A 25,827-nucleotide genomic window follows, 5' to 3' on the forward strand; every position below is an offset into this window, starting at 1 on the left:
GACTGACAAGCCCGCTGCAAAAGTGCGTACAGAGCTGCTAGCCTAGCACTGATATAGCACTTGCAGCAGCAGTGGACTTGAGCGGTCCTGCAACACTCCCACTTTCATATTTTATCATTTCCAACCGCACATTAGGAGGAATTATTTTTACCTTGATCGCAGTCAGCTTCGGATGCAGAGACGTCCACAGTCCTGGACGGCGGGCGATTCCCAGAGATTAGGAGATCATTGGGAGCCAGGCACATGTAGTTTTACAGTGAAGGGTTTAGCTGTAGTTCAGTTTGCCCACTCAGTGCCCTGGCAGGCTGCTAGCAGTGCCGCTAAACAGCCCCGACTGTGGATCCACGCTGGGTGTCAGGACTGTCCCTTCCCCTCCCTTCCCTTCCCCTCACGGTGCGTGTTGACAGCGCGTCAGCTCTGCAAAGACCGGCCACCGAGTCCAAAATCCGAAATAAAATCCAAAAGTGGCAGCCAGACTGAGTTGCAGCCTCGTACAAGTCAACAACAACAAACACAGTAGTGGTGCCGCCGCTGGTCCTGCTGCTGTTTCACGGTGTAGCAGGCTGCGAGGTGCGCACAACACACCGCTCACAGGAAAGCATGTCGCATTTTGCAAAAGCAGCCCAAACGTGGTGTCAAAAATCCGACGATGTTTTCCTCTCCGGTGCCAGCGGTACAGGAGGAGGGGACGGAGAAGCAAGAGGAGGAGGGGTGAAAACAAGAGAAAAAGAAAAAGAAAGAAAAGGATGCTTTATTTCCAAACGATGAGTCAGAAAAGATTGCAAACCAGTTTCGCAACGTCCCTCCTTCAAAAATAAAACATTGAGGTCTCCTCGTCTTCACTTGCTGCCTTGCCTCGCTTCCACTCCTCGAGCCAGTCAGTGTACGTGCACACACACCGCTCTGCACAAATGCACAGGCGGGTCTTGTCTTGCAACCTCTCCCCCCACCCCCAGAAAAAAAGACAACACAGAGGAAAAATCAGCTCTTATCACCAGCTTGAAAACTCTTTTGGCGCCATATTTATGGCGTACTTTCAATTCACTGTTACCGCAAGCTGCACTTCCTACTCTGAGAAATGCTAGATGACTGCGCCTCGGAGAGGAGAGGACTGGGATTGAACCTTCACCTGCCAGTTCTGTCAGTAATACAGGCTTAAAGTGTTCAAATGGGACATTAAAAATCTGTATCCGGTGCCAGTCATTATTAGCATGTGGCAAACAGCCACCAGTTAATAAGAAGAAAGAAATTGAACCTGATAAATTATCAATAGGGTTATTTAAGGAAGGCTCAATGGTGCCTCAGCCTTTTATACGAAGATAAAAAATTTTTTAATTAATGTGTATTATAATATTAATTTCACTACCCAAAAAAGTAAATTTAGCTCACAAAAAAGATGAATTAATTTGGAATATATCTACAAAGTTTTCCAAAGGTTTCTGGAATAAAAAGTCACCTTTTTATTGGCTAAAATAATGGCTTCATGTTAGCTTAAAGGGACAGTTCACCCCAAAATTAAAAAATTGGCCTCCATATTTATCCTCTTACCTGTAGTGCTTTTATCTATCTAGATTGTTTAGTGTGAGGTGCAGAGTGTTAGAGCATGTTTTGTAAACAAATGTTAGTATTTTAATGGGTTCAGGGAGAGAGTCGTGGTTCAGACTTCACGAACTGAAACACGTCTGTTTGTGTTCAGGGACATGAGTTTTTGAACCCGGAGAATCTCTGTAAAGTGCACATTTTTTGACGTATTGTAATAAAACTATGTTAAACTGAGAAACTTGGACGTCTCCAGCTCTTCATTTCCCCATCAACGAACTGCGCAGAAAAATGGTGAGGTTTTTTCTGTTGGTGACAGATTATCAATTTTCAAGGTTTCCTCATGCAATTTTTCTAACAGCCGTCTCTCAAATACATGGAACTAGATGGCACTCTGTTTGTGGTCCTCAAAGCAACAACAACAACAAAAAAACTCAAAAGAAGTGTCTCTTTACAAAAAACTTTCTAGTATAGATCTTTCTAGAATATTTTTTGTAGTTCCATTATATTTGAGGGAAGATGTACAGTATAACACTCAGCAACTCAAACTATAACAATATAAAATAATAAATAGAACTACAGGTCAGAGGATCAATGTTAGAGCCTGTTATACATTATACAAACAATAAATTATATTGCCAGCCAATTCTATAAATGATAACTGAGAAAATAAAGAATAAAAATTTCTGCACTACATATTATGTAAAAAAAAAAAATCTCACAACTGCACATATCAGACAGCATATACACAGATACAACAGACCTTTGACAGCCCAATATTCACTGATAATATCTGTCAACCGATATCTGTGAGGCTCTAATAAATATGGAGGCCTATTTTTGATTTTGGGGTGAACTGTCTGAATTCAATTGAACTCACCCACAACTTGAAATATATAGACCAATTTTTCAATTTTAATCCAATCTATCCACTTATTTTTAAAGGTCATGCCTGACTCTCACCATCACAAATAAATACTGTCAGAATAATTGGCAGCTGGAGCTTCAGTTCAAAGTGAAGGCCTGTAGTTGCACTTTACTGTAAGTGATAATATCTCCCCACCAGTGATTGATTTGCTCACAGTGATCCAAAGGGAATGGTTGGCAAGTAAATTACCTTCCTTCACATTTTCTCTAAAATCTATATTTAAAAGGGGAGGAGGGTGTTTGATCAATGCGTAATCTACTACCATCCACTGTCTCTAAATCACTGTCCTCTGCCTGTTATCATGCAGGACTACATTTTCTTCTACTTTCTCCACAGTCTGATGTTTGCAGAGTGCAGTTTTCAAATAAATCCGTCTTTAGTCCCAGTGAAGACCCCCACTTGCAGCTTTTAACTCTGCATGTGTGCAGTGACAGACAGCCGATCATCTCGACTGTAGTAATTCATCTTCACTTAGCTTTTTTGTATCTAAATGTCTAGTAGTCAATACACATAGAAGCGGACCCAGGAGGCAGACTAAACATTAAGGTCATTCAGATGAACAAATAGGACACTTCTACTTGTATCCAACACACAGACCCACATGTACACAAAATCACTTACACACAGGCAAGACTGTCAGGTGCACAAATGCTCATATCAGCTGTATCAGGTGTCACTCAGAAAGTAGAGAGAGAGGGGGAGGAGGGGGGAGATGCTGTTTTGCACAAAGTGAAATGAGGCAGTGAAGGACACAGAGGAGGGATTTCTCTGGCACACACTCAAATGCAACAGCAGCATCCCACATTTTGTCCTCCCCCTCCTCCTCTCCAACATAACGCAGGTAGGCAGCGTCCCTTGAGGAAACAGCCTGTGACCCTCTCCATGGTCGTTTCTAATGTGAGCTAATGCAATTTACTGTCTGATGAGATGCACACATTGTTTATTTGGGAAGCAGATCCACCCAGATCTGTGTCAAATGTAGTTTTTTTTAGGGTTTACAGCTGCAAAGCATCTCCAATTGTTATTGATATGTCGTTGCATGTATACATTTCAGGACGTTATTAGTAACTAATGAGTCAGTAGTACTGCCCTATACATTAAATGGATTGCATTGCATTTATTAGACATCATCACAAGCCTCAGGAGTGACCACAACATTGGTACTAAATGTGTTCAAGTACTTAACTTAAGTACAATTTTGAGATACTTTTTTACTCATTTACTACATTTATCTGCCAACTTTAGTTACTTTTTACTTTTCAGGTTGAGATTTAACATGAAAAAATACCACATAACCACACAAATAAACCACATAAATTTTATTAAGTAGTTAAAATTAGCCCTACTACTTGAAGTACATTTTTTGCTGATACTTTTGTACTTTTAATTAGTTACAACGTTACTACAAAACTACACAAGTTTACTTTTGGAGTAATTTCACAGTTTTGTTTTATTAGTACTTTAACTTAAGTAAGAGATCTGAATACTTCTTCCATCACTGGTCACCAGCTAACTGAGAGTGAGTTTCTACAAAAAAGTTTATATTTTAAGTTAAAGGAGGTAGGATTTATTGCACATCATACTTAAAGTTATATTAATGAAGTATCCCCAAATAATATAATTTTAACTTTCAACAAAACTTCAGTTTTATAAACATATCTTATCTTATCTTATCTCCACCGTATAATTCCTCCATGAGTTACAGTGTGACTCAAATCTCCCTGGGTCCATTTGTGCTGTATTTGAGTCAAGAGTTTGGCGAGTATTAAATAATTTTCATTCATGAAGGACAGGGGTTTTATTTGTTGAAGTCAAATAGGACACGTACAGTTGTATTCCCTAAGAACAGGTTGCAATTTTTGGGGGGAGGAAAAGTAAAAAGTATTTACAGTTACAGTTATAATATTCAACATGGCCTTGCATTGCTAATGTGTGTCTTAAGTTATTAAGCAGCATCCAAACAACTCTGACATGTGCTGTTTATAATGATAAATACCACAACAGAAATACTGCGGCACATGGATGTCAGTTACCCTGGTGACCATTTCATGGTGCGTAATTACTAAAACCATAAATGACATCATACTAAGATGACTTTTCAAAGCTTGTCTGCTTTTTATATTTGATTTAAAGGCAGTGACAACAGCAGAGCCATCTGTGTCAAAACGAGGGAGAAACATAAAATCTGTGATGCTCTTCACATTCCCTCCACCACCTTAGAGACAATGGAATCTATTTGGTTTGAAGTACGCCAGTAAAGTTAATTAGTTCCAAACATTTTGGTCTTTTGTTGTTCACGGGACATAAACTCTTGTCAGTGTTACTTGCTGGTAATATTAATCATGATCACTCTCCCACCACCACAACTAACAACAACAACACGCACATACACAGCGTCAGCCAACATTACAATATTTTTCCATGACATAGGTCACATTTGATTCTCATAACCACACATTCCAGGAAATAAGATCAATATGTGAACGCAGAGATGACAGTATTCATCTAGAGGCAGCTGTGTGGTGGTGTTAGAGCAGAGTGGGTGTGCTGGAGAGATGCATGCACATGTATCATGCCCCCAATATCCATGTCAGCTTCAATTAGGCCAATAGACGGGTATATATCCTGATTTTTTAAACGATAGGTCAGATTCAGGACCTGAAATAGCTGGCAGGCCCTACTGCTCCAGCATCCCTACATGTCAAGAGCACTAGTTTTAATTAGTCTGGGTCCCAGGGTGACAGGCTACATTTATCACTTGGGTCCCAAGTCTAAAAAATTCAAGCACCCTTCCTCAATGGGAAGCTAAAGTCAATGCAATGTCAACTGAGGTCTAATTTTCAGAGTCCTGTTCCAAATTGCAATGCATTTTCCAAAAAGTTTCAAAGATGCTCTTCCCGCTTTGTTTTTATTTGTAACAAATACTAGTCGTTTTTTCATACTCAGTCTCTATAGGTGGCTAATTAGCTAGTTTTCTGATTTAGCCCCCACATACTAATGTTCACAACTAAAACAGCTGTGGGGTGTCATTATTAGGATTTACATACAGTAGTTGTTATAGATCTAGCAAGTACAGCTGTGTCACGTTTGTATTTCCCTCTTAGCAATTTTACAATGATTGGCCTTCTTTAACCAGTGAAATGGATTGAAAAGCTCATGTAAAATTATATTTTTTAACCTGTATTTAACAAGAAGATACAAGACATTGAAACTGTGCAGGGAATTCTACAAAGAAACTAACATTTACAATATGAAGAAGAGTAAGGCACATGAAACACATAAAACCCTGTATGTAAAAAGTATGACATGTTATCATTTATATATCTTTATCTTTGGATGTCATAACTCTGCTAACACTTGTAGTATAAATGTGTTCTATATACTGTAAGTGCTACTTGAGTGTTGACCTCTTCAGACTGTTTCTCCCTTCTCAATGGATCTTGGAAGTAGGTGAAAATGTGCCGGAAACCCCCATTCTGCTTCAACATTGTTCTTCTTTGACAACATCATTTTTTGTTCTTGTACATGTGGTCCATCATGTGATATATATAACCGTTAAAGTCGCAGCCTAGCTTCTGATTTCATACACATTTAGTGGGATCAAGAAGCAGCGTGGGCCATGAGACACTGTGCAAACAGGATATAACATAAACAAGAAGAATGGAAAGTACAGAAGAGGAAGTAGGTTATGTAATGTACTTTATTTGTCACAGTAATAATACAACTTGAATACTGTCTGCAGTCTCTGAAGAAGCAGTCTGACTTGAGGTTTGTTTAACTAAAGCATCGATCTGACTTAATGAGGGAAAACTAATGCAAAAATGTTTGGAGTGTTTGTTTTTGTCTTAAATAGACTAAATAAACATAATCTGAAGAAATTTTATAATTCTTTTTTTTTGGAAGTTTTTGGGGTTTGTTGCCCGTAGGCAACATTAATTAAATTAAATATTAAATTAAATAAATATGTGTAAAAGATCCAGTAGCTTCAACAGGGTACAATACATAACATTTTAAATTCAAACAACTTCATCAAAAATGAAGGTTCAATAGGAATATATTTTTTCCCAGATAGAAAAGGGAAATTACGTTTTGAATGACATTTTTGTCACAGCAACAAAAACAGAAGCAATATATGAAAAATATAAATACAGATCAAGATTATATAAAAGCTATGGTGAGTAGTTTAATGATAAGTGCTAACAATAGTGTGGTGGTGGTTGAAACAGAAACTACAACATGATCAGGTGGTGCAGGTGTTGTAGACAGCGGCAAGAATAAAAGACCTGTGGAACCTCTCATTCTTAATCCGTGGGCGTAACAGTGTGCTGCTGAAGGAGCTACTCAGGGACCACAGTGTCATGTAGGGGGTGAGAGATGTTGTCCATGATGGATGTCAGCTTCACTAACATCCTCCCCTCACCCAAACATGCTTTTTGGAGCATTTGTTGAAACAGCTGATGCTGTTGCTTCTCTTGCATCTACGAAAAATGACAGGCAACGGTACCTGGCTGAGCACACCATTCAACATACCTTTTTTTTGTATTGGCTAAGTAAGGACCCACAGGGATAAAGAAATTATATATTTCTTTTGTCTCACTCTATCCCACTCCAATATCACTGCAGTACCGCCCTGAGAACAAGAACTACAACATATGTTCCACACAACACTATTTTTTGACAAAAATCAGCTGTTGTGAGCTCACAATTAATTTATTCATTCATTAACTGCTTATCTGATCTCGGGTTGAGGGGGGGTTGGAGCCAGTCCTGGCTGTCATTGGGCGAGTGGCGGGGTATACCCTGGACAGGTCTCCAGCCAAATGCAGGGGTGACACATAGAGACAGACAATCACACTCTCAAACACACCTACAGGAAATTTAGAGACACCGATTAAAACTATGCTGCATGTTTTTGGACTGTGGGAGGAAGCCGGTGAGAACCCATGCTGACACGGGAAGAACATGCAAACTCCACACAGAGAGCTGAGCTCACAATGACGTTCACAAAGGGTTTTCTTTTATTGGAGCAGGCAGTGAGTGATTTGATTTTTCTATCAGGGTGAAATCTGAGTTGAGCGTGGAAGGAGTGAAGGGAACGAACAGCTCCATGAGCAAGGAGCTCACCTCTCAACTTACATGCTCTAATTGGAACAACAACTCTGAAAGTTGGCAACATTTTTGGTGCACATTTCATGGTTCATGGGATCACTTTCCTTCGCTCTTCCTTGTCACATAAATACTGAACAGCTATCAAAATGCTCTGAGCAATAAAATACAACACATCTTCTTCATAAGAGTTCCCTCTTCCTGAAATGGGACCATCCGGGGAGCATGTGAATGCCCCATTGGCCTTGGCAGAGCTCTGCGCTCTCTGAGTGCCATTCTAGTTAACTGTTCATCGGTGTGAGTCAGCTATCAAAGGAGTTCATTAAAAGTTGACTCTGTACTCAGTGAAATACACTCTGCCAAATGCCAAAAAACACTCATCTCATTATGTTGTACTCCCCGGAGCAGGTGTAGAGTGATCTATACCAACTTTCTGTCCTCCCTGTCCCATTCTCCTCACAGTAACCTTGATATCTACAAACACTTTACAGTGTGGGTTAATCCTTTCTCGTTGGCACTCCCCCAGGACTCCGGCTGAAAGGGCTACCTGTTGTCTGTGTGTTTCCTAATTATAGTTTTCTCCTGAGTAAGCATACATTAGGTGACTCATCAAGAACGGCTGTCTGCCAGAGCTGGCTGGAACGCAGTGTATTATTTCAGTATCAGTGTATATTTCAGGCTGAGTGAGAGGGGGAGAGTAAAGCCATAAACTTAATAGGTTACTTCACTCAATAAGGCGGCGACTTGTATGACTTGGAAGCCGCCCAATATATAACACACTCAAGAGTGCCACTGGTGGTTTTTCTAGGGCAATTTGAGAGGAGGTGAAAGTGTGTTTTTATGTGTGCCTACTTGTGTATCTTCTTGTCTTTCCAGAACTGACTCATGAGGAATGAAAAAAGAGGCCACATTCAGAACAGAAACTGGCTTAAATCTGACATTTAGTGTACATGTATGCATATAAGTGCACCTAATGTGTGAGAAATATTTAGGGTTTTTTTTGCACACGTCCTGAGTGTGCAGAGGAAAGACTCAGACAGCATCACATTGCTGTGTTAAATGGGTTTGTTCATGTCTCTCTTCCCTGTGGTGTGTCAGTAAAATGCTTGATTCAGAGCATCGGGAGAGTTCGGCCTGTTGGGAAGAAGTTTTGTAACCACTTATAGTAAACTGACACGGCGTGGAAATAGAATTACAATGTTCAGGGCTCCATGGAAAACAGGATGAAGCTGAAACATGTGGTAGAAGTTTAAGAGTGGAATAAGTTAAAAACTATTTTCAGCAGCATTATTCTTAAAATAAAGCCTACAGAAACACATTGTTGGAGCCAGGCTGATTCATCATAAAGTGTTTTTGTCAATATATTTTCCTCTTTATTACTATTTTAATTTGTTGTTACCTGACAAAGCTGATATTGTTCCTTTTGTGTGTGAACATCAGATAAAAGTGACTTTAACATACTAAGATGCTTAAATCTACAGAAAGAATGTCATAAATGTATGAAAAATGTTTCATTGCCGGTGAGAAGATCCTCTTATCAGCTCTCATCCATATTCTCGTCAGGTTACACATTAAAGAAACTCCTGTCTGGATCTGCACAGATATGATTTCATTACTGCATGTTTGACTGCTGTTCCAACCTGCTCAGTGTGTCCACTGTTCCTTTACAACTGCTTTGAATCTGATTTATGGCAAACTGAAAAGATGCACTGATTCAAAGCCTTTTTTTTCTTTTAAACCAAATGTGTTGACATAAAGTAGTGTTCAGCACAGAGCTTATTTCAGGCAGCTAACACATTCAAAAATCCATAATGACTTCGAGACCCAGAATGTGTGAAAATGTGAACTAATTTCCGTGTTTGAGGACTTATTCCTGCAACGGCCTGGAGACATTTTTACATCATTTACAGTTTAAATCGATTCTGACTGTACTGTGGAAACAAAACCAGCAACAGAGCCATGAGCTGGTCTGTCTGTCCGTCTGTCTGACTTTATGTTGGCTTGCTTTCCTCTGGAATCCCTCTGCATATCAATGACTTCATGTCAAAACAAGCCCCAAATCCCCTGCTCTGCTGTGTATGTGTGTGTGTGTGTGTGTGTGTGTGTGTGTGAGAGAGAGAGAGAGAGACAGAGAGACAGAGAGAGAAAATGATTGAGGAAGAAGGAAAGGGGAATCTCGCAGGGGTTTGTTCACATATCTGTGTAGCCAAAATATGTGTGTGTGTGTGTGTGTGTGTGTGTGTGTGTGTGTGTGTGTGTGTGCATATTTGTGAGCCTGAATGACTGTCCATAAGCCTCTTTACATAGGCTGGAGGTTAAAAGTCCAGTGTTTCTCTCTGATCATTTTCCTGGTCAAGTGCAGAGAAAGAGAGATATGTCGCTCATGTGAGAAGGAGAAAAATGAAAATAAGCGTCTGTGTTTGTGTGTGTGTGTGTGTGTGTGTCTGTGTCTGTGTGTGCAGCAGATATTTCACCACCACACTACCTGCTTTGCGAATTGTATATCTTCTGGCAGAGCAAGGAACATGGACAGATCAAGCTGGAGGAGGATGAAGAAGCCTGAAGCTGTGTTAACTTACCTTCAGTCTGCAGTTAGCCCATGGCAGCGAGGTGCACTGCTTACATTTTAACAGACCACAACATTCAAATAGCTTTTTTTTTTTCTACAGCAGTGTTTCACATGTCAAAGTAGGAAAAGCCCAGGTGTAATTAATACCAATAATACGTTGTCATTTTATTTTGTAAATTTATTATTTAAGTTATCTTTTGAATTTTTAAAATTTTAATTTTATAATTTATTTTTTTAAGTTTGTTTTTAAAGGAAAATATGCATGATATCACCATGTGTTGTCATCTTAAAAAGATTTGTAACATATTGTTACAAAATCAACTCATTGCATTTTTTGTCATTTAAGTGTTTATTCATTTTATTGTTTTAAATTGTACAAAAACATTATCTTACTGTTTATTTAAAGGGGGGCAATGTATAGAACACCAGGTTTAGCTTAAAGCTATTTTTCAGAAACAGTGCCTTATAGGTGGAGGCTGTCAGTATATGATCTATTAAAAGTAAAGACATTTTTTAATCATAACATATAATTGAGTATTTAAATATCTGGGTAGAAACACAGACAACTTTTTAATGTTATTTTCATATGTATAGGGCAAGTTTGACTTAAGTGGATGTAAGCTGCCATGGTCATGATAGTGACATAGACCTGCCTACTTGAGTAAATAACATTTCACCATCATACAAACTAAAATACAACAATTTTCTTACACCTTTCTGCTGTGAAAATAACTTCAAATTTGCCATTGGATCGGGCCTATTACCCAGCACCCCCACAAGTGCTCTGCTAAGGTATATATTACTTCTAATATGTTGTCACATTAATTAATCAATTTAATGTAAACGACCACCAACACCTATAAGAAGCCCCTGTGTAAGAAGATATTTTAGGTCAGCTGCAGCTCTAAACGCAACCGCTGAGTGGCGCTGTTTGAAACACGCAAACCTTAAAAAACAACTGCCGAGACCCGCTTCGCAGACCGGAAGTCGCCTTTGTTGATTCGTCCTAAGAAAAGCAAGATGGCTAATCTGGACGTGGAGGATTTTATTCAACAAAACAGAGCTGTCGCGGATCAGGTAGAAACGTACCGAGGTTACTGGGAGAGTGACAAACACTGGCTGCCGAGGAGGGAGTTCATCCTGCGGAACTTTAACGACTTCGAGGATCCGCATCTGGACCACCTGCTGGCCCTGTCCATGGTGTGGGCTAACAATATCTTCATGGGCTGTCGGTGCGTACAAACAACGTGTCCTCACGACTCTTACGGTTTAATATGAACCGAACAGACAGAATGTGTTCATCTTTTCTCGAGCCAGAGGAGATAAAACCACTCCACAGGCTAACTATAGCTAGCTACAGAGATAATACGAGCTGCTCGGCTTCAATAGAGCCTTTTAAGTTGACTTAGATCTGCGATAGCTCACCAGATACTCCTCACAAGTGATGCCCATTCTCTTCTAAAAGTGGAACATAATGTTTGATATAACTTCTGATTAAAAAACTCCCCTCTGTGTGCTGTTTTTGTTTTCAAAATCTTCTTCGTACTGGGCTCACTGCTGCCCCCTGTGTCCGGAAAACGACAAACAAATTGTCACCCTGTTAAAATAATCGCTGTTTTAAAAATAATTAAATTTAATTTTTACTAATTTTTTGAAGTTTTGCAGGAAACACAAAACACTTCACCAAAAGTGTAACATATGAAATTTATTGATCATTTCACTCAAAAAGGATGTAACAAAGGATGGCTATTGGCATAGTAATAACACGGTATGTAAAGTATGTAACTTAAGAGAAATAAATGACTGAGGCTATTTTTTTAACATGCCTTTGTGACTTAAGCAAGATATGGTAACACTTTATTTTGAAGGTGTCTACATAAGAGTCAGAGAAACATGACATGACAAGTATCATGAGCATTAATGTTACTTCAGTGTGTCATTAATGTTCATGATGACACATCCCATGTCATGTTTATGACACGCTCATGTCACTCTTATGTAGACACCTTCAAAATAAAGTGTTACCATATCTTGCTTAAGTCACAAAGGCATGTTCAATGTTCAAAACATTGCCTAAGTCACATTTTATTTTGACTTAGGCATAATAAATCTACTTAAGTCAAACACTTGACATAGGCCATTATCTTAAATGGGTAACATCACATGATCTGATCAACTGAGGATGTAGGCGATTTTACCATAGGTGGCCGGCGTCATGAGGAGATGATTTAGTGAAAAAAACCCCAACAATTTTGACAAAAAAATATTTAGCCGATTATTTCAAAAGTGAGACGAAATGAGCTTTAATACAGCAGTTGCATTTTAGTTTTTTTGTTTCCCCCCTCATATCCAACAACTGATGATGATAATCAGTTAATAAGATGCCCATTAGTTTATGTCATTGTTTGAAATGCCACCGCTGAAATTCAAACGTTTATAAATCATATAATGACTTGTTGGCCAATATTCATATAGCATCTGTTGCATATTGCAGTGTAATTGAAGGTTGCACAGGCCTCAATAACTTCACAACTGTTGTATTATAGCCAGACTGATACAAGATATATGAGGTAGAGTTTCAGAAATATGTTACAGAAGCAAACAATATTGATAATGCTCCCTTATATCTGTTTTTAAAAAGAGTAAGAAGAGACATAAAAGAAAAACAGAGCTGCAACAATAAGTCGACTAAAAATTGACTGAAGAATTATCACAAACTGTTTTGATAAATGAATAATCTTTAGTACAACTTGACCAAAAATGAATGCAATGATTTAAGGCTGCAAATACAAATGTTTTTTTAAATTATTATTTACTTGATTATTAATTTGGCTGATTAAATGCCAGAAAATATTGTCCTAAAATGCAAGGGACCATCTTCAAATTGGTCTGATAAACAGTCCAAAATCCAGAAAACTTGACAAAACTATCATGCAGCACATCCCAGATTCTGTAAAGAGGGAATGTTTGGCAGCTTTACTAAATGTAAATTGTTACAATATGAACCACACATGAATGAAAGATGAATTATAACAGAACATTTCTCTTTACTAACGACAGGTATAGCACGGAGCTCTTGGAGAGAGTGAAGGAAATGGCTGAAGGCATCGTGGTGGAGGATGCACCGGTCTTCAAGACAAGAGATGAGATTATGAAGAAGCAACAGGTACTAGTGGATACACACAGGCACACATGCAGGCATGCACTATATATACTGACAGAGAAAAATTCTTTAATTTTTGCCTCTCTTTCATCACAGGGTCGATGACCAACTCAGTTGCCTCGTCTCGTCCCTTGTGGTTGTGTCGGATCAAGCCTGAGGTCTGGTGGGACTGAGCTGTAATGAGCATACAGGCTGAGCTTTTAACAAGTTGGAAATCATTTCATGTGGCGTTCCAGTCCTACGCTGTTTATTACAGGTGTGATGAGTGTTTTTCATCATCGAACTACAATGATGGTGTAAGCTCAAAAAATGTTTCTGTCAGCATTTAATTGTATTACAACAAGAATGTTTCGGCAGTCTGGGAGCCTCATGGCTTATCCATTTTTTACACTTTTTTTTTTAAATTGTATTAATCGATTTTGGTATTGTTTTAATAAATTTGAATAAGACAATTCTGGATCTTGTCCTAAAGTCTGAAGCAAAATAAAAAATCTCATGAGATTGTATTTTTTTCTTCCTCTTTTTTTCCTGGGAAAATACAGATTAAAGTGATTGTTTGGATATAAAATTGCTGGTTTAATGTGACTACTGTATATAAATGTGTTATTTACAACAGCAAAACATTGGAACAAAAACAGATAAAGCAGCTTTAGCAATATAACTTCTGAATAATTGTTGACAAGCAGCTCATTCCTCCAATTATTCAGTTTTATGAATTCACCCACCAAATTACCCACCAGTCATTAATGGAAGGATTAACTTTGTTCATTCAAAACCTACCAAAAGCAAAAGCACAAAAAACTGTCTCAAACTCTGAAAAATGTGTTTTATTATGTTTATACAGCATATTGTTATAAGTATACATTTTTTTTGTTTAATTCACAAAATCTTCATAACATATCCCTTCTGCTTTTTAAATGAAATAAGTCGCTAGCCATGATATGACCTTTTACTGTCTTTGAGAACAGGACCTCTGTTTTATGATGACTGTCTTACATGGATTATTTAGCTGGAGTTGGGCACGTTAAGTCATATTTATACTCAAGTGGTCTTTTAATTGGGTGTCACATACAAATAAAATAGGAGACAAATGGAGGCATGAAAACAACTTAAGCCTTTGGGAAACAGTTGATGTCACACTGTAAAAACTGCATGTGAGTGTGGTCTATCCTGCAGCAGCTGGCTGTCAATCCTCTTATTAACTGTTTTCATTTAGAGCAACAAAAAAAGACTTTGCACTGGGCTGCAGTGCTTTTATCCTCTGCTCATTTGTTTAATTATATGTCAGCTGTGTCATTTTAAGAGAAGGATCAAAAGCGCAGACTTCACGCGGACACACGTCACAGGCAACAAAGCATTTAAAAGTAATTTTGCTTTTGTGGCGGATGAAACTGGAAAACCATGTGGGCGCACATCTAAGATGAGCTGTCAGGAGAGTAGTTCTGCATTTATCTGCTAGTTTTGTAAATAATGACCTATGATAATGAATAAACACGTACAGAAAATGAGCAGAATCGAACAGAGAAAATGTTTATGAAACTCGTGTTCTTTTAACCAACTTCCTGTTGATTGTTGCCTTTAACCTTCACAGCTTTCCATTTGCTGCCAGTCGTTCAAGCTTCGTTAGCCACGAATGCACCATGATTTTTAAAAAAGCACCACCATTCAAGAAAATCTTCAAGTAAAAATCCTGCTGAACTGAGCTCCGAAGCTCCTATGCTTAATAACATTTAAAAGACAATGACAAAAAGGGCCACAGTGGAACGACTGACTCACTAAGCAGACTTAAAGAAAATGAAATGTTGATTGCATTGAATCCAGTATTTCATTGGCTCAGTCCGGATTCCCCACATTCCATTCAACTTCACTTTGTAATCCACAGCCCAAGTTTATCCTGTCCCATCATGGTGCTAAAATATTTACCTTCTCGTAACACTAACATAATTGACTACCTTGGTTCAGAAATTATTTGAGTAGAAGCTCCGAGCTGCCGAGCCAGGGAGTCATGATTCATCAATGCAAGGGAGACTTGGCGCTGTTGCAGCCTGTGACGTCTGTGAGCCCAAACCTACAGTGTCTCTTAAAATAACAGCGATATGCTGGAAAAGATCAAGGATTGTTCTCCATAAGCTGCATCTGCGGCTGACTTGGAGAGTAACAGTGATACAAATTCTGAAAGGCGTTTCTCGGTTGTAATTTTTTAAAATATGCTTGTTTGGTCATCAACCTGCCTTTTCCAAACAGCCAAGTTGTGTGCACACCAGCAGACATTACAAAAAAGGAACATTTCCAAAAGGAAAAAAAAAAAAGAAATCTGTAAAACTCAAACACTAACAGCATCAATCCAACCAAAACAACAAAGATATATTACAAATTCTGTTAGCAATAACTTATTTCACATCATGCAATAAAAAAGTAAAATTAAGTACAAGAAACACAAAGATAAGATTGATTTACCCTCCCCTGTTTTCCTCAAATGTATTGGCAAGCAGGTTAATGTCCATTGTGGTTTGGTTGTTCTCTGGATGTGTTTTTTTTTCAGGGTGGCACTTGAGTTCTTTAGATATAGTTGCTGTTTTTTTCTTGATGAGGTAAAAATGAAAGACTGAAGTACTGGGATAATGAAGAGAGGAGGGAGTAGAGAGAGAGCAGCTCAGACGTCCACCCAGCTCTGCTCCACAATGGCCGTCACCCTCTTCTCGTACTCCCTCTTGTTTTCCTGATAGAGCTGTGCGGCCTGACTGTTGGCCGGGCTGTTGGGGTTTGGCTCATCCAGCAACGACTGTGGAAAAATAACATAATATCCAAATCATCTTATTTATCAACATTTAATAACCAGGAGAGATTCTCTGAATCTGAACTGGCCTGTTTGTTTGTATACAGCAAAGTTTATGAGGACATATAACTCTACGTATATACTGTACAGGGATATCATTTCACATTTATTCCAATCTCTCATCCCTGAAGTTTTTCCTTCGCTTGGAAAAAGAAAACACAAGTTGCATTGCAAAGAAACAATTTAATTTGATAATTTAACATACACTGAAATAAGATTAGATTTCGATCTAAAATGTATTCATATAAATGCAGGATTCTCATCTATTGGTCTGACCAATGCATTCATAGACGGCATGAACTGAAGGAAATGTAGTCCAAAGCAGTGATGGATGCTAAATGACCCATGTGAACACTGCAAGTGTGCTTTGTGTTAAGGAAGTCAAAGCAACCAACCTGGATGGAAGTGAGTATGGACGACACATCGTATGTGGGGCTCCAGCGGTTCTGAAGGATGTCTAAACATATACTGCCATCTGCGTAAACTGGTGAACAAGAGAATGAACAGTCAAGCTGCAGACCACAGAGGTCAACATCACAACACTAGTTATTATGTCTCTGTGCCAACAGTGTCTCCAAGATAGATTTCTCTACAATTGGTAAAGAACAGATGCTTTTTAAACAAAAACAGATGGTGACAATGAATCCTGGAGACAGTTATTATTTTCTTAAGTATCTTACACAAATTGGCTGTGTTTTACATTAACTACAGCATTGCAAGTCCCCATTAAATAAAAGGAGCTTATGATCTGGTGGAATCATTAAAAACAAGACACAAAAAGGTAAATTATAAAGTATGCAGCCCGAAAAACAGTTTTGGTTGCAACACATTCAAACACACTTTAAAAAATCTGGAATTTGGAGTTTACTGCCAGCCTCGCTAATTTAGGCTACTGAATTAATTTCATTTATGGAGTGGGAAAAGGAGATGAACTGAGGTAACTGCTTGAATGAGGAGGAGCATGAAGCTTTGAGATAATTAAGCACAAATCATGCAAAAGGCTGGTTTACTTTATACACCAATAAATTGAAATTACTGCAAAGGTGATTATGACTAAACTCAGGGCACACATTTATATCAATTTACAAATGCAGGGTTTGAATCAGTGTGTTAGGGCATCTGTACTGCTTACCATTTGGGTGAAACATTCTGGAGACAAACCGAACTGTGGGAGGCTTGTTTGGGTACTCCTCTGAAAACTCTATCAGCAGCTTAAATGTTCCTGCAGAGGGGCCGACGGGAGAAGGGCGAGAGACAGAGTGAGAGGGAAAGAGTTTGTGAGGCGCGCACACAAGTAATTTTGTGAGGAGAATACAGATGTGAAGGATTGAGGAGGTCAGAGAAAGCGAGAGAAACAATTACGTTACTAAAAATACAGCCGGCTCGACTGGAAAGAGAAGCTAATCATTCATTGAGGCAGAGATGTCGACTCTGCAGGCTAAAAGCAGAATAAAGGAGGGAGAAGTCTAACAAGAAAAAACAATAACCCTGACTCAGCACTTCTCTTGCCTGACTCAAGTCATAATTACAAGCAAAAAAAAGAGGTGTGTGTGTGTGTGTATGAGGGGAAAAGTGTGTATACGTGCATAAATGTGTGCTGCTATTTTCTCCTGTCTGTATTATATAGCAGAACTGCAAGTTACCAGCTGAACACATCTAATAAATGTTGGTTACTGGTACTGGGGTCAGCTTTTTTTTCAAGAGACAACGAAAATATAATTGCTAGACTGATACGGTAGATTGATGTAGGTGCAAATAAAGAAATACAGTATTTTCCTTCATCCCCTATATAGTTTAGCTTAATATCACCAAATTTTAAGAAATCCGTTTTTCCCTTATTAAAATTTTTTGTTAAACATGTTGAAAATATTGTGTTTTATATTTTTGGACAATGAAACACTTTTTGCTGTGTTAGCTGGTTCTCTAGAGAGGTGGGCCAATGGGCTTGAACCTCAAAAGGTCTATAAAACTCATATGCCTTCTTCAGGAAGATATTATTCAGAAATGAACACCAGTATGAATTAGCTGAATGATGATGAATGATGAATCTAATTGCCAGAAGTAAAAAGCTAACATTAGAGGGCGTTATGGTTACAAACAAACAGCGCCACCACTAGACATTAAACTGAAAACTAATTCAAAACTCTTACCGTAAGGTCATTTAGAACATGTCAACATATTATTACAAAGTGAAAAAAAACACAATTTAAGGTACTCCTAGGTCTTTAATTAAGATAGTTTAAAACCCTTTTCAGACTCATCTCTATAGTACTTTTCTGAAAATATCTATTTATAGGTGAAGGAATGTGTGTGTTTTTGTGATTGATTGCTTGCTTGGGTTTGTAACCCACCATCACTCCCCGTCACTTTTACAACACGCTGCCCAGAAGGCTGTAATAGATGGATTGAATAATGTACCTCCACAATAATAACAGAGCAGCAGGAAGTTAAATCAAATCCAGCACTTTGAATAATTGTGCTCCCACTGAGCCTGCACATTATGGACAAGATGAATCAAAATGGAGAACTTACCATCTTCAAATGGTGTTCCAACAGGCCTGCAGAAAGCAAAGAAAGAGAGAAATAATATTATTCTCAAATTCCAAAAATCCCCAATGCTGCCAATAAAGTCTTGGCTTATAAAAAAAAAATATAACCATTACCATCAATCCTTCAAGTCAGTGTTCTGCACAGACACTAAAGTCTTTATTTACTCAGCTCTTCATATTCACACAGTCTGTGTAAAGAGGCCAATTAAAACAGCTGCCCACATGTTTCACATTTCTGGCAGCTTCTCCTTAGACTCTGAATTAGGTGAGGAACTATTAACAAGTCTATTTTAAACCCAAGTGTGATGTTCTGGTTTGCTTCTGTTGTACCTTGTACATTTTAAAAAATATTTTCTTGCATTGCTTGCGATTTGTTTGTGCTTTACATGATTTATCTTTTTCTTGCTTTGACTTCTTAATGTTTTTGTCTTTAATTTTGAGAATATTCTTTAAAAAGCATGTTTCCCATTTTGCTTTTTAATGATTAAATTGCCTTTCATTACAATTCAAATTGTGTCTGTGTGGATATCACAAATATAAAATAATAATTTTGGTTGGGGCTTTCTCAGTACTTCTTTCCTCTCTTCCATGACCCCTCGACTCCGGCCCTTACAGTGTCTTGCAGCCCGTTCTTCCCTCAAACACCCACTGAATCTCTACACGCTAATTTTCCAGACTGTTCTGTTCCACAATCAGGGCTGCAATCAGAAATATAGTTTTTTTAAGGCCGGAGAAAGTGGAGAACGAAAATGGAGAGGGGTGGCTGAGTTGGGGGAGTCTGTGCATCACAATCACAGTGGCACAGCAAAGACAGCAGGGCGGAGTTGGATTTAGAGCATGACTCACCCAAAAATAACTGCGTTCCAAAGCATGATGTTGTTCTCTGATGGTGCTCCACTCACACCGGTGGGAGGATCTTCTTGAAGTCTGGGTAAAGACAGAGAAAGAGATGCAGGGAAAAAGACACAGACAGGAGGGAGATGGACAGAGAATAACAGTACGAGAAGGACAGAGGGAGACATGCAATAAAGAGACAGAAAAAGACATGGAAAGGGCAGGAAGAAAGAGACAAAAGAGAGGGAGAAAAATAACAAGATTGGGAACATAAAGCAGCAAACAGAGATAAAGGGACAATAAAAGATGAAAGATGCAATACAATGAGGAAAAACAGAGACGGGGGAAAAACAAGAGGGAGTGAGGGGGAGAAACAAGGATGGGAGAGAGCGTGAGGATTTTAATTAACACCTTGACTGCAGGATAATTATCAGTCCAAACACGAACTGCTGTATCAACAAGACTTCAGTAGACGGCCAGGCTGGCAGGATCAACTGCACACTGCCCATCCTGCTGTCAACTGTCAGTAAACATAAGCTATACCATTAACACTCATCTGAAATACTACTGGAACATGACTTGACCTGAGAGCTTCGAACATTAAGTCGACCTTAATCTAAAATGACCTTAGGCTAACATTGTCATGAGCGGCTATCTGGGTACACCAAATAAATATACCAACTCTTAGTGATGAGAGAGAGACCCTCAAGTTACTGATCTATATGAATTACTCATGAGCTCAGTTCATGAATGCTCTGAACACTCAAGGGTGAATTCACAAAGAATTAACTGCGGCTGCTGATTTCATATCACTTGCACCGATAAATGCCCCGTCTCAGTCTGGGTCACAAAAGATACTGAGCTCACAATAGCAGCGCTACATTTGAAATTTAGGGCTGAGTGCAATTTGCCTGTTTTTGTGTCTGTTAATAATTGTCCATCTGACAAAGTATAAATGTTTAGGGATGGGAAACGGGAACTGGTTCTACTTGAGAATGGGTTACAAATTGTCTTATGTCAACAAGCCTATTCATTTCTTTGATCAATGCAGGCTTGACATCAAATTTATTGATCTACACTGCTGGAAGCTTGCAATCAGGTAGCATGGCGGGTCAGAAAAACTGTCCAAAGTGTGACTTAATTTCACATAGAAAGATAACAACAGAGATGCTCGTAATGTCTGTAAAATTATCATTTCAGGTAAATATGAAAACACTAGCAAAAGTAAAATGCTATTTATTTATGAGCTAAATTCCAGAAATGCTATGTATTAACACTCTTTGCAACGCTATTGCCACTGCTTTCCAATTTAGCAGCACCTCAATTACTGAGGGTAAATATAATAACATGTCACACAGGCAGACTTAGAAGATTTTATTCACTGACTAAGAAAACCTTAATAAAAGGTGATGATGTATAAGTAATCTCTCACTTCATCCTGGTTAGTTTCTTTTTCTCCGCTTAGATCACACGAGACAACCTGCTGAATTTGAGGTTGTCAGAGTGGAGGCACCGAAGGAGGCCTTTCTCGCCATCACAATGGTAACAATGGAACGTTTGCACACCTGAGTTACATACATGCCTTTTTCCTACTCGGTTTCCACACTGTGGTCAGGCTTAGACAGTAGTCCTTCATAGGACTCCTTTTTCTCCAGACAGAAAAAATAATAAGGCATTAATAAGGAATCAGACAGATGAGCAGAATTGATAATGGCAATTGGTTTCAATGGTATGTTATCGATCTATTCCCCATCCCTATAAATGTTGCCTTTGCACAAAGAGCAGAGACTGCAAGTTTTAGGTCCTGAACAATAAGGTGCTGGGGCATTTCTTAAAAATTTAGGAAAGGAATTTAAAGGCTGATAGAAACCACATTTAGGGTTAAATATCTAAATTTGTCAGTGCTGGAGGCGTTTTCAAATGCACACCTTCAGACTGTGAAAGAAGATGGCATAATTTAAAAGGGGAGAAACTCATTCACTTTGCTTCATTTACCACCAACTCTCAAGACGATTCTAATAATTTCACTGTAGCTGCATGTGGCTATTAGTGCCGATTTGTGAATTTCACCACATTTGCTCACTTGCATATAAAAAGGAACCAATAAGTGTGCATATTACCCAATTTAAAATGTACAGATACCACAGGAACATTGAGAAGCAGTTTGCTTGGCAAATTGGGGCATTTTACAGCTCAAATGATGAAGGTTTCCAATAATTATAATAATAATAATGGATTCATTATTTATGAAAATCATCATTAGTTCCAGCTCCATACAGAAAACAGCTCAGAAGTGTGTGACAGACAAGTGATCTCTGTGAAGTGCAGGGCAAAAACACCAGAGCAACAACTGCCTAGCAACAAAGACGTCAAATCAAAACAAGATGTTACAGGTCAACATTTTAAATTAAATTTCCGACAACAGCCTTTGCTTTGTTAAACTATTGATCAGTGAAGACAATAAAACAAGCATGCATGGTAAATAATGGCAGTGTGTTGACATGAGTCTTAGTACTCAGAATAGACTACAATGTACTTTGTTGGGTCCCTTGCTTTGTGTCTATTAAAAGGTCTTGTTTCAGATCACCAATGCATGTAGGCCAAGTCCAGAATCACCACAGACTATTTAGGCCTACAATCCAACGCCTGGTATAAAAGCTGGTTTAATCAGAGCTTAAAGCTATAAAACAAGGTAGGCTGATTTGTGTGTTTCTGTGTGGATGTATATCCATGTCTAAGTCCCTAGCTGCAGACAGACCCATTGCAATTAACCTCATTTAACGTAATCTGCCTGAGCTTTCTGCCGGTGGAGGAACACTCAAACTTCACTACTAAAGAGACTCGTAGTTACTTTATTTTACTTAAAAACTGAGGAATATTGGTGAATATGTAGTCACCACACCAAGGGGCAGTCTCAAACCATTATATCTTTTGGGGATTATGGGGGTTAAGGGGAAAGTGTGATGGTTCATTTTGATATAAAGACAATATTTTTTCGATTTGTAAGTGACTTTTTTGATAATCAAGTAATTTATTAAGAAAAAAAATCTCGCTCAATGGCTCTTCCAATGCAAGGGTTTGATGTTTTTCTCAGGTTTTGTATCCCTTTAAACAGATTATCTTGGATTTTAAACTGTTGGCCAGATTAGACAAGACATTTGAGGACATCACCTTGGACTCTAGGGTAGATATTTTACAGAGTGAAAAAGTAATTTGGAGAATTTATAATGAAAGTAATTGTTTGTTGCATCCCTAGTGTAATTTATGTTATTTGTAACATACCCAAAACAATGTAGACAAGAAAACCAAACATATTGTGCAGTCAATTTTGTAACTTACATACATATAACGACTAGTTTGATTAACAAGCTAGTTTAATGCAAACACGCATCCGGGGTGACAGAAAGACAAGTAAACTAAACTCAACGCTGTGCAAGAGATAGAAAATCGGTAAAATGCTGCACTAGTTTCTGTTATCAATCCAATCCAGACCAGCCTGCAAACTACTGTTTTTTTATGAAGCTGAATAAACACTAAAATACTCTGAGGAGAAATATATTTGAAAAAAGTAACAAAAGATATTGAAGTGTAGGGCTATGGTTATATGGCTATGGTTGTTGGTTTCACAATGTCGCTTCTAAAAATACACTGAGAAAAAACGAAAGTCACTTGCTACATAATATATCCCTGAAGAAACTCCAATGTTAAGTGTCATTTGACACCCAAGGTACGAAGCCAAAACACCACACAATTTTGTTCAAACATAGATCAGTTTTAACACATGTGAATAATTGACCTACAGATCAAACAAAGGAGGCGATGCAATATCACATAAGGCTGAGTTCAGTGAGACACAGGCTGATCCAGGAATGCACCATTGTGTTTTCCTTGCCTCAGTGTGTTACAGTTTACCACCTGGGGACCGGCACAACAGACTAGAGTTACAGTGACACCTTATCCTCCCTGCTTCAGTGGCTGTTCTTAGTGGAACAGCTTAGGATCTTTTTCCAGTGACAGGTGTGTGTGAATAACACACAAACACACACTAGTACTGCAGGATGCCATATGGAAAGAGGTAACAGATTGGGGATGGCAGGTATAACAAGCACCCCCATTGCCAGATGTGATTCTCCCAGGACATATCCATGTCTTCATAGCATGAGTTTGATAACACAATTATTCAAATGAGAAGGGTACTGGGATTGGTTAAATGATACTGAATTTTAAAAAAAATGCTTTAAGGAAAGCTGGCAGGCACATATCAACCATCCTATATACTGAGATGAAGCCCCCCCCTATCCACAAACACGTAGTTGTGCAACACCTGAGAGCCACGTTGCTGCAAGATGGGATTGAAATCCAAATGCTGGCTCTTTGCATGAAGCTACCTTTATAGCAGCCGTATTAAAACACACGGATTGCAGACTGCACGGAGTAATTAGGATAAATCTTGTCACGTTTAGCTTCTAATCAGGGTCAGACAAGGCAACGCAAAAGTGTTTTTGTAAAGCCACCCCAGGTAACCTAAGCTAGCCGAAGTTGCACCTACGCTAACAAACAAACAAGCCAGGAAAATGCAAAGATTAATGTTATTCCCTGGATAGAAAACACTGCATAAAAAACATAGTGTCTTATTCGGATGTCGTCAAATATAACTGAAAATACACATTAAATACCTTCAATGTTATACATGTCATGTGCAGCGAGAAACCATAAAAATAGTGAGTTTATTTCACAGTAACTCTTGTAAAGCTTTATATACAGTATTCTCTGCACCAACAGCTAACGATAAGCTAAGCAAGCTAGCATTAGCCGATAGCTTCATCGGCTAATGCTAGCTACACACACACACAAACAGAAGAGATGACTGCCAAAACGTTGCGGTACCTTTTAAAATCTCTCATAAGCCGTCTCCTCGCCGGGGTCGACATTGTTCAAAATATAATTAAAAAAAACTAAAGCAGGACCATAAACGGAGCACTATCGGAAACCAAATCCGGTGTTTCTTCCGCTTGTAACCCTTTTCTTCTTCTCCCAAAACAACTGGCTAGCTCGCTGTTTCTGGTGACGTCGGTTGCTTACAGTGCTGGCCAGCATTGGTACAGCCCCTTTTATACCACAAACATGCCCGTGTAAAACATGTTAATACCAAAATAAAATACAACTATGTTTTATGTCGGCATGAGGTATACGATAGCATACAATATCTAATTAAAATATCTGTAATAAAGGGAAAAAAAGAAAGAAAAGGCTAATTAACTAAAATAACCAGCCAGTCATAATAACACAGAGGCATTCAAAACATATTCAAGCCTTGAATAGTATATCACAGTATGATATGTGGTAATTTAAGTGTCTTAACACCCTAACTTAAATACAATATTTTATTGGAATGTTCCCCATAGAAACCTAAAGTAGTTCTGTGATATAGGTTTCTTGTTTGACGTTTTATATGTCCATATTTATTTATAAATTGCATTGATGAATTCTATAGTGACATAGAGAGCCTGTGATATCTCAATATTGAGTTAAATTATCCATTAAAATATATCACTAGCCTGTGATATTTTCATAAATAATTATAAAATGACTTGCAGACCTCAGTGATTTACTGTACATTAGATTTATCACACATAAAGGTATATATCTACACACGTGCACACACACACGTGCACACACACACACACACACATGTTGAGGTGGGATTAAAGCAGTGACGGTGGAGTGTCACTCATGCCGTCCATCTCTGGATGTGCAAAGATGCAACGTGTCATCCACTTCATACAATCACCTGATGACTTCTGGAAAGATGAAAGGTGGAAATTAAAATGAATGTGCACAAGTGTAATAATCTACTGAGCAGTAAGTGGCTTACCTTAAATCTACATAATCCATCTAGAGCTAATGCACTCTTCCCTGAATGCTTCTGCCGGTAAAGTGATGAACATCAAGTCAGCAAAAATATAGAGTGACTTTCAAATCAAGTTGTGGGACTTCACTTGTTGATGTTATGCTGCAACCTTTGCGAAATGTGATTGGACTTTACAAATGACAAATACAAACTACACAGTAGGAACAAATCAACAAGAGTGACTCACTAAAGGATTAAATGATAAAACAGGCACATAGAGTAGAATAAATCAAATCAGAGGCAACATGATGTGTAGCTATAAGACAGGTGGTCTTTTGAGTAGGGGTGCAACTTTTGCTTTTTCTCAGCTCAAAAATCTCTCACTTACGACATAACACTACACATACAACATCCAGCTAAATGCAACAAGTTCTTTGGAGGCATCGAAACGG

The 25,827-nt window shown here is 38.5% G+C and overlaps 3 protein-coding genes across 3 annotated transcripts in view; 1 reads left to right on the plus strand and 2 right to left on the minus strand.

The window, feature by feature from the left end:
- The window catches only part of jade2 (jade family PHD finger 2), a 212,607-nt gene extending 211,488 nt beyond the window's left edge, over positions 1-1,119 (minus strand). The window contains exon 1 of the mRNA XM_059351498.1: positions 152-1,119. The gene's annotated coding sequence lies outside the window, so the exon portion shown is untranslated. The remainder of the gene's footprint in view (positions 1-151) is intronic.
- Positions 1,120-11,128: 10,009 nt separating this feature from the next.
- cdkn2aipnl (CDKN2A interacting protein N-terminal like) lies at positions 11,129-13,811 on the plus strand. Its single transcript, XM_059351544.1, has 3 exons — positions 11,129-11,374; positions 13,203-13,308; positions 13,402-13,811. The coding sequence occupies exons 1-3, from the start codon at positions 11,163-11,165 to the stop codon at positions 13,408-13,410; spliced, it is 327 nt and encodes a 108-aa protein (XP_059207527.1). The 5' UTR covers positions 11,129-11,162; the 3' UTR covers positions 13,411-13,811.
- A 300-nt stretch (positions 13,812-14,111) lies between these two features.
- Positions 14,112-24,583, minus strand: ube2b (ubiquitin-conjugating enzyme E2B (RAD6 homolog)). The gene is made up of 6 exons (XM_059351543.1): positions 24,412-24,583; positions 19,537-19,617; positions 18,674-18,699; positions 17,274-17,363; positions 16,537-16,625; positions 14,112-16,087 (listed from the first exon to the last, which is right to left on the minus strand). Exons 1-6 carry the CDS (start codon positions 24,453-24,455, stop codon positions 15,959-15,961), a joined length of 459 nt encoding a protein of 152 aa, XP_059207526.1. The 5' UTR covers positions 24,456-24,583; the 3' UTR covers positions 14,112-15,958.
- Between the last annotated feature and the right edge of the window lie 1,244 nt (positions 24,584-25,827).

This window comes from Centropristis striata, chromosome 15 (assembly GCF_030273125.1).
Source record: "Centropristis striata isolate RG_2023a ecotype Rhode Island chromosome 15, C.striata_1.0, whole genome shotgun sequence".
NCBI lineage: Eukaryota > Metazoa > Chordata > Actinopteri > Perciformes > Serranidae > Centropristis > Centropristis striata.